Below are 9691 nucleotides of genomic sequence, written 5' to 3'. Positions count from 1 at the left end.
CAAAAAAGCAAGATACAACATATTAATTAATCACATTCAGAGGACCTAATTAATTAATACTTTAATATTTTTACATTCATAAAATTCAAATTCAACACTTACCTAAAAAAACTATACCTAATTTCACTCAGATTAATTATAATGTTGGTTATATAAATATGTCCTATAAAAAATTAAAATTATTTTAAGAATATAAAGTACAGATAAATTAATTAAGAATAAAAAATTCAGAAAACAATTTTATGCTTAAATATTTTTAATATTTGCTCAGATTTCATGCAGTAACCCATGAGACTAGTAAAAAGAATTCTTCAAGCCATTTCATGCATTTGAAAATTACATAAATATTTTTGTTTAAAATCTAAAATATAAATTACATATCTTAAGTTATGTATAAAATATTTTCAGGCTAAATAAGGCGAGAGATTACTGAAATGTTACTAATTGCATGTTGAAATTTTTTGGAATTTTAATTTAGTTTCTAAAAAATATGAATAAAGTCATGAACTATTTTTTTGTATGAATAGAATATGAATAAATTTATATATATTATGTCAAAAACTTTAAAGAGAATTATTTTATTTACAAAAAGAGTATATAGTATTTTCATAAATGAAAACATTGAATAAATGAACTAACAGTAGAAAAAATGTGCAATTATGTGAGATTTATAAATAAAATATTTGATTTAAATGTGTTAAATAGTTTGTTGTAAAAAAAGTAGTTATTTATTTAAAAATAAAAATAATCCGTCAAAGGGGGGGAAATTGTTGGTTGCAGAGCGTCAATGGCAGAGTCTTGCCCCTGAGAGGAAAGAGAAGGGTGTGTTGACTGAGCTTAGTCGGCAAAAGCCGTCGTGTTAGGGAGATATTAATATTTCATTTCTCTTTAATTTATGAGATTATGAATACGCGTTGAACTTTCACTCTTACCCAAACCCAACACTTTCTTTCATCTTAAGCTTTTCACCAACCATTCCATTCTTACCCTTAACCCCATTCTAAAGATCCACTCAAGTTTTTATTTTTTCTCTTTCCCAATATTTTCTTTATTAATCACTTTTACCATTCTTTGTCTACCAGTGTTAGGATCATCACCACCCTCTTTTTTTGAATGTTGACAATTGTTGGCGCAGTGTTAGTGGAGGGTTCTGAATTGCGTCTTTGATTGGAATCTCTGACTCTGCAATTGGGTCAGTTTGAAAGTTTCAAAAGAGGGCAGAGAAAGCGTGGTTTTATTCCATTTTTATTTTATTTTTAAGGGTTCAAGGAGGGGAAATCCCCAGCTTTGTTTTTTTTTTTTTGAAGGAGTACAACAGATTCATGCATGAGTATTAGTTGGTGACTTGCATGATGAAGTTGTAGGTGGAAGATTGCGATCGTGGTTCTTGATTGCAGGATAATAATAATAATAATAATATTGTATACTTGATTAATAGCTTCGTGGTGCAACATGGGGTGCATAGCTTCCAAGAGTGCTGCTGTTGATGACAGCAGGGAGGGTGTGGCAAGGGAATTGACTTCATCTAGCAGAAGGGCATCTGAGATGAAGGTTTCTGCATTGAGTTCCAAGAAAAGGGTCGATGGAGTTTGGGGCAAAGATAAGGTTTTAGATGGTGCTGATATGAAAGTGTCATTAATTGGCAAGGAATCTGTTGGTTCGATGCGGTTGTTTGATTCTCAGAATGGGAAGAAGAAAAAGGAGAAACCTGAATCGGCTGCTCTTGATCATCCCGGTCTTGGAAGGGTTCCTAAGGGTTTAGAAGGAGAGCAAGTTGCAGCAGGTTGGCCAACTTGGCTTTCTTCTGTTGCTGGTGAAGCTATCCAAGGGTGGATACCACGAAGGGCAGATACTTTTGAGAGGTTTGGTAAAGTAAGTTTTAATTTGGCTGCTTACTCTGTGATTGCATTATTGTTCAACTGTCGTGTTGTTCACCAATTGTTATAATCATCATGTGAATGCACTTGTCAAAAGTTTCAAAACATTGCATGCCTAAGAAATTAATCTTTTCTCTGACCTGTGCAGCTGGATGCGAGGGAAATGGAAAAACGTTGTCGCCTAATTTTTGAATTTCAGAGTATAATATTTTTTGTTAAAGAGTATTTCAGAAACCTGTGCGCTTGTTTTTGAAGCTTAGATTTTGCTGTGCTTTGTGTAATGCCTATGAGTTCAGGATTATTTTCATTATTAAAGTTTTTGTCAAAAATAGAGAATGAAAAATGTGAGTTAGGGTGATTAATTGTCTTTTTGGTGAGATTAAACTTATTTTTGTGGGACAAAGAAATAGTATTCTCTTCTATTCTTAATGGTTAGTGTTGTTTTTTCTTTTCACTTATTAAACGACTCGTGTGATGGCATTCTACCATGCAGATTGGCCAAGGAACCTACAGTTCTGTGTACAAGGCACGTGATTTGACTCACCAAAAGATCGTTGCATTGAAGAGGGTACGCTTTGATAATTTTGACGCTGAGAGTGTCAAGTTTATGGCAAGGGAAATCCTTGTTCTGCGTAGGCTTGACCATCCAAATATAATAAAGTTGGAAGGATTGATAACGTCGCAGACATCTCGCAGCCTGTACCTTGTTTTTGAATACATGGAACATGATCTTACAGGACTTGCATCAAGTCCTAGCATTAAGTTTTCTGAACCACAGGTAGTGATGCTATATCTTTTTATTCTTGCAGTCTTCTGTATTACATGGACTCAAGATTCCTCTAGTTAAGCGTAATAAAACCATTCATGGGCCTTCACATAACTTGAGCTTTTGACGTATTTGACATGGTATCAAAGCTTTATGAACAAAGTTGCGGGAATTTGATCTTTGCTGCCCAGATTCTTCTAAAATGAAAAGTTGAATTTCAGCACATGGAAGAATTGTGCCTGTGCATTGTCTGTAATTCAAACATGTTAGAGATGTAATAAAACTAGTAATGAGCTTTTGCCTAACAGCTTAAGCTTTTGGGATAATTGGTCATTGACACTTCTGTATACTGATGTCAGATTTAATAGTGGGATGGGAAGCATTTAGCTATTTGAATTCAACTGTTTTTGCTCTCCACTATGCTTAGTTGTCTAAAATTCTAAGTGACTTTTCTTATATGTCAGGTTAAGTGTTACATGCAGCAGCTTCTCAGTGGATTGAATCATTGTCATAGTCGAGGTGTCCTCCACCGTGACATAAAGGGCTCAAATCTTCTCATTGACAATAATGGCACCTTAAAGATTGCAGATTTTGGTTTGGCAAATTTTATTGACCCCCATCACAAGGTTCCATTGACCAGCCGTGTAGTAACTTTGTGGTATAGACCACCAGAACTCTTACTCGGAGCATCTAATTACGGAGTTGCAGTAGATTTGTGGAGCACTGGTTGCATACTGGGGGAATTATATTGTGGCAGGCCTATTTTGCCTGGAAAAACAGAGGTACGCTGCCTCATAATCTAGTTTTATCATTTACTCATCATAAATGCGTTCACTGTTACTTTCAAGTGGTCTCTTCACTGATGTGCATAGTTTCAATTTCTAGAGCAATATAGTCAATTCTCAAATTGATATTATACAGTAACAGAGTTAGGTGCCTGAAGTTTGATTTCTGTTCATTGTAGGTTGAGCAATTGCATAGGATTTTTAAACTTTGTGGCTCACCATCTGAGGACTATTGGCGTAAGCTGCGGTCACCACATTCAACAGTATTCAGGCCTCCCCACCATTATAGACGTTGTATTGCTGAAACATTTAAAGACTATCCATCTGCTGTCACAAGGCTCATCGAGTCCCTACTTGCTTTAGATCCCACACTTCGAGGAACAGCGGCTACAGCCCTGAAGAGTGAGGTGAGTCATTTATGTTTACAATATGTGAAGTACTTATGCAATGTACTCGATGTGTGAGATTTGAGTACCAATTTCTGAGTTTGATGTGTGTGCTTGTGATTATTAAGCACTCTTGCTGATTCCTGCCTTGGAGTACCTTATTGAGTGGAAAAAATAATCAAATATCTTATACAATGTTGTTATTCAATATATTGAAGGAACTCGTTTCCTTTCTAAACTTCTATGTGGCCCTTGATTCTCCATTTTGATATTTACCCCCTTCATTGACAGTTCTTTTCAATGGAACCCCTTCCTTGCGATCCATCTAGTTTACCAAAATATCCTCCCTGCAAAGAGATTGACACTAAATTGTGGGAAGAAGCAACAAGGTACCTGCTGTAGGATTATAATTTTTTATGTAAAAATGATGTTGAGGCAGAGACAATTTGATTTGTTTTCAATACTAATATTTTCTGACGTGATTTTAACTTTTCTCACATAATGAAATTGATTTTGTATAGATTGTTGAAATCTTTGAAATAGAGCATATATTTAATTCCTAAAGCTTTGCAGTAATGTAACTGCAAAGATATTTTTCATGATTCATTTTGAATTTGCTTTCTGTTCCATTGGATTAATCCATTTGTGGTAGATGGAAACCTTGTTACCTGAGACTGTTGCTGACGTGACAAGTATAAATTTTTGTTTATCATCTTAGGCAAGGAGCTGATGGGAGAAAGGAGAAGAAAAATGGACCAAGAGTTCGACAAGAGAAAGAACCTCAGACATTTATTTTATCCAAAGACAATGAGGGCCCTCACATATCAATGCAGGTAATAGAATCAAGATTAAGGCCACAATTTCTCCTTATTCATCTTCATAGTTGTAGTAATCAATTAATATGACCTACATACATCTGTTTGATACCTTTGGGCATAGTGTTATACCAAATAGTCTGCATCTAATACCCGTGAAATAGGGGGACAAGAAAAAGAAAAATCTGGAAGATTTGTACATCTTTTGATTCAACTTATCGAACAGTTTGTTAATTTTTGTTCTGTAAAGGTTCATTGGTTTGATTTTTATCTGAGTATCACCTGCAGACTTGCCCCTGCTAAATATGATGATTTTAGAAGTTCAGCTGACTTTTGAGTCAAATGTGCTCATCATGTTTAAGAATTAGGTACAGAGGAGAATACAATAAAGAAATTGTGTATTAGAATTTTGTTAGACCCGATATCAAAAACAGCAAGAAAGATTGAATTTCATCGACTGAACATGGGGAAATCCCTCTAGAAAGCACTACACTGTTCCAGATCCCTCTAGCATTTACCAAAAGTCCCTAACTGGCAGAACTTTGAGTGCCTTCACCTCTCAATGCCCAACTGTCCCTCTAGTTTCAGTAGTTTAACTGCTTCTTTGCTTACCATAATCGAGATTCCTTTTATATTTGGGCAATTGAACGTGCCAATAGAAAAAATGTCTCGTCTAGTGCTCTGCAATCTGTCTCTTTTTCATCTCAGTAAATCATAATTGTATTTGATGCAGCAAGGGCAACGCCTCCCAAACTCAAGGAGCCAGAACGAATTCTTCAACCCTCACAGGGAACCTGTTTCTGGACATTTGGTTTTTCCACAGAAACCATCAGAGGATTATAAAGCAACAGTAAATTATTTCTCGGGGCCTCTTTATCAGAGGCCTATGCATTCAGGTCCATTGGTTCCAGGCAATGGCTGGGAAATGGCTGGAAAGGAAGGTGGTGAGCAGCCTCATGTTTCAAACAAAGTCAACCTACCAAAACTATCTGGAGTGGCATCTAGGACTTCATTGTCTGGAGACAAAAAGGAAAACCATGTTTCTTCGAGGCCCCAAGAAGCAATTCAAGCACAAAGATCTTTGGAGTCAACTAATGTTGGATCAGATTCAAGAAGAAGGCATGATAAAAAACGCCATTCTCACAGAATTGATCCCAGGCAAATCGAAAACGCCAAAGTCTCAACTCAAACACAAATTCTGGTTAGTTTTGTACTATTGTTTCCTTCCAAATGTTCATTACTATTCTCTATGAACTCAAATACAAGCGAAAAATCTTCATAGTGGACTTAAATATAAACAAATTTCAGTTTTCTAAATCCTATTTAATGCTTCTGTTTCAAAAAAGCTTTTATCTTTAAACCTAACCATCATTCTGAATAAATATAACTGATGATAATTTAGGAAAGAGTACCTTTTCATTATCTAAAAACAAGTAAACTTAACTATCATTCTTAATCAATGTGAAAGTTGTTAATCTTGGTTGTAATTGAGTCCGCATGTAGAACTTGTCGGTAACGGCTTTGCTAGCAATCAACGATGAAAACAACTTGGTTTTTGTGTCCCCATTTTTCCACATTTTGTATGCATTTGTCATTTATCTTGTGTTTTTGCTTGTTACTGATTCTGGTACCTATTTCAGGAGGGGCATGGACCCATGGGAAACAATATCGGCCACCTCTCTGGTCCATTACTGGTTTCATCAAACAATATGGATCAGATGCTCAAAGAGCGTGATCGAAAGATCCAAGAATATTCGAGACGAGCAAGAATGTACAAGTCAGGTGAGATAGCTCGTGCAAACCAAAATTAGGATGATTCTTAGTCAATTACACATAATTATTTTTTCTTGTTACACAGCTAGATATATTTTAAATCACAACAAAATTTATATCAAAATTATAGAAAGAGAAGGGAAGGAGTGTGTTCACTGTTCATTACTCTTCTCTTGTAAATTACAGATAAAGTGTAAATTGAGGCTTTTATAATAAGAATTTGATGTTCTTTCCATTCATGTTCTAATCCTTTTATATATGCAATCCAATTTTTCAAATTGTATTACTAAATCTCCAAGTCATATTAGCTCCAACATTATTTCATCCAAAAGTGGAAGGAGAAAGATATATAAAGAAAGTGAAAAAGAAAAAGGAAAAGGAAACACATAAGATTGAAAATTGGAGTAAAATTGTTGATGATACAAAATTTGATAGAAAAATCACCTAATATTAAAGAAAATACACAAATATATTAGTTGTTTGAATTTTCTCTATTGCAAATTGTTATCTCTAGTGTGCACTTTAAGGATGTTTTGGGGCCAAGATACTGTCAACTTAAACAAGATAAAGGAAACAAATGAGTTACTTTAAGTTTATGAGAAAAGATAATCTAAAACATGAATATTTATTTTAAATTCAATATTTTTTTATTGAATTAAGCGATGGATCTACTATCAAAATTTAAGGACTAAAAACTATAATAAATAAATAAATAAAATGGTAATCACAAATTAGAATGAGAATTGCAAATTAAGCCAAGATTCTAAATAAAAATCGAACTTGAGATATTATTGTATTAAACATAATTGGTTTATTAAAGAAAATACACAAATTTGTTTCAATTTTTCCTTCTATAAAGTGGTTATCTAGTGTGCACTTAAAGAGTGTTTTAGGGGTGAAGGTTAGTTACTAACTTAAAATAAATAAAGTAAACAAATGAGTTAGTTTAAGTTTTTAAGTAAAAATAATCTTAAAAAATATTTAAATATAAATTGTTTAAACTCTTTATGTTCATCCTCGGAATTAAACTATTTTAACATAAATTAAACTTAAACTAATTTTTAAAATCAAATTTAAAATTAAATTATTCTATAAATAGTTTATATGTTTATCTTAAAACAATTTTTTTATTAGTCTTTGTTATATGAATGAGTGTCAAAATTGGGTTTCTAATGTTAGATGAATGAGTATTAAATTGGAATGCTAATGTTAGATGAATGAGTGCCAAAATAAAATGTGAATGGAAAACATGAAAAAAAAAGTGTAACGTCCCTTTCTTAACAACCACATTACCTATCAAACATTTCAACATCACACCTATCCACCCAGATCACACACATCCACACAAGATATATGTATACATTTTTTCTTTAAAAAAAATAATCAAAACACAACTTCCTTTTTCATAGAAAATTAATATATATATATACATGTATTTTTAAGAAAAGAAAATAATAATTATAAAATATAATTCATTTTCTCTATTCTCAGTTCGATCTCTATTGAGAATGTTCTTCTACAACATTATTTGCTCACATGACAATGACAATTGATAAACAACACAATCACACAAAATAAGATAAGCGAGTTTTAAAAACTTTTATACAAGTATATATTAAATCATACATACAAATTATATTGAGGTTTTATTCATATACTTTAATGAATATAATCTTAATTATTAATTGAATCAACATCATAACCAAGTGTATAACTATAAGTACACTGACTACTTCTCATGTTAGAATACTATGTAATTAGACCCAAAGATATGCATTTGTCCCACTACCTTCACTAAGTTGTCACCACAACAAAACTACATAATAAGAACATCTTTGCATTCATGTGACAGGGTAAATCCCTATAACCTATCAAACATAATTATTTTCACACTTTAGACTAAGTCATATGAACCTACTTCTATTCTCACCACTTGATATTTTCCTCTATGAGATTTCAATATCAGTAAAGTCAAGATATCTCCTTTACAAATTCTCAATTTAATGCATCACCTACATCTGAATATAGTAGTCCCTTCTTAGAAATGACTATGTTTTCAACATATATAAGTTATATCACAACCATATATGTATAATTAATCTCAACTCAATTACTAATACTATCATCCATTCACCATTTATCACATTTCATAACATTCAACCCAATATATTGATAAAAAAAATGTAATAATATGATGAAAGATAAACCAATTTTAGCATTTAGAAACATTTAAAAACATGTTTTTCAAAGTTTAGAAAACACTTTATCGTTTAGTCAATACTTTGGTAGCCCAACAAATTAAGCACATGTTATAATTCGTCCAACCACCATTTACTCGCTCAGCTAAAGGCATAAGCTTGCCCACCAAATTTTAGTCCTCTAGCGAAAACTATGTTCTCCCAACAACTATAGTATTTTCCCAACGACTATACCACTAGAAGTTTTCGTAAAAACAACTCGTTTGGTGAGAATTTACGTGCCCAACAACCAAAATTATCAGATTTTCAATTAATTGAATTTCGTCAAACAACCAAATCATTGAGAGTTTTTATTTAAACAACTCAGTCAAATTAATTTGACTCGCCTAATGACCAAAGTTATTGGGTTTTCTATTAATTAAATTTTTCCCAGCAAGAGTTTTGCTCGCCCAATGACTCTACATAATTCAAAATTTTGAGAGTATAACGAGATCCAATTAGTTCAAACTGAGTTTTTTCTTCATTTCTTACATGGAAAATTTTGTTCCAAAATAAAAACTTGAACCAATTTGACTCAATTTTAAATATTCCATCTTTTGACTACTAAAATATACAACATAACTCATTTAAAATCTATTCACTCAAACAATACAAATTTTATCTCAAACACTTTCAACTCTTTAACATCTCAAGCATATCATACATAAATAACCAAATTGTCCACAAAAAAACATTTTACATATTACACCATGAATATCTTCACCATATAACCAAACATTCATCTCAAGATTCAAAAAATTTAAATATATTCAAACAACACACAATCCCCGTATAAAATCAAATATTTTTTACCACATCACCTTCACATCTAGATCATTTATCCTAAAGTACCATTAAAAAAACATAACTATCTTTCCTTATCTATTAATTTTTTTTACTCAAGTTTAAGCTCCCAAATTCTTTATGCTCATATCAAAGCTAAATTTATATATAAAAGACTCTAATCAACAATTTAAACATACCCTCATACTCTTTGAGTAATAGAGATTCATCTTTGTCCCATAAATCACACACACAAACACCACAATCTG

General features: G+C 32.5%; 1 protein-coding gene across 2 annotated transcripts; it reads left to right on the top strand.

The window, feature by feature from the left end:
- The first annotated feature begins 754 nt into the window (after positions 1-754).
- Positions 755-6637, top strand: LOC137835456 (putative serine/threonine-protein kinase At1g54610). Of its 2 annotated transcripts, XM_068643978.2 has the most exons (8): positions 755-1872; positions 2371-2655; positions 3108-3425; positions 3608-3835; positions 4106-4203; positions 4533-4647; positions 5363-5830; positions 6270-6637. In XM_068643978.2, the coding sequence occupies exons 1-8, from the start codon at positions 1453-1455 to the stop codon at positions 6438-6440; spliced, it is 2103 nt and encodes a 700-aa protein (XP_068500079.1). In that variant the 5' UTR covers positions 755-1452; the 3' UTR covers positions 6441-6637. The 2 variants fall into 2 exon arrangements, 1 of the variants encoding a protein (XP_068500079.1); XR_016521004.1 differs by lacking the exon at positions 4106-4203 and having other exon boundaries at positions 758-1872.
- Positions 6638-9691: the final 3054 nt, after the last annotated feature.

The sequence above is a fragment of the Phaseolus vulgaris genome, chromosome 5, assembly GCF_051622355.1.
Source record: "Phaseolus vulgaris cultivar YP4 chromosome 5, ASM5162235v1, whole genome shotgun sequence".
NCBI lineage: Eukaryota > Viridiplantae > Streptophyta > Magnoliopsida > Fabales > Fabaceae > Phaseolus > Phaseolus vulgaris.
Note: the sequence above shows the minus strand (reverse complement) of the source record. Positions and strands in the feature narration are given on the sequence as shown.

Coding starts and splice junctions, on each gene's coding strand:
- LOC137835456 (XM_068643978.2), top strand. CDS start 1,453: ATGGGGTGCATAGCTTCCAAGAGTGCTGCTGTTGATGACAGCAGGGAG. Junction 1,873..2,370: donor CTTTTGAGAGGTTTGGTAAA/GTAAGTTTTAAT, acceptor TCTACCATGCAG/ATTGGCCAAGGAACCTACAG. Junction 5,831..6,269: donor CAACTCAAACACAAATTCTG/GTTAGTTTTGTA, acceptor TACCTATTTCAG/GAGGGGCATGGACCCATGGG.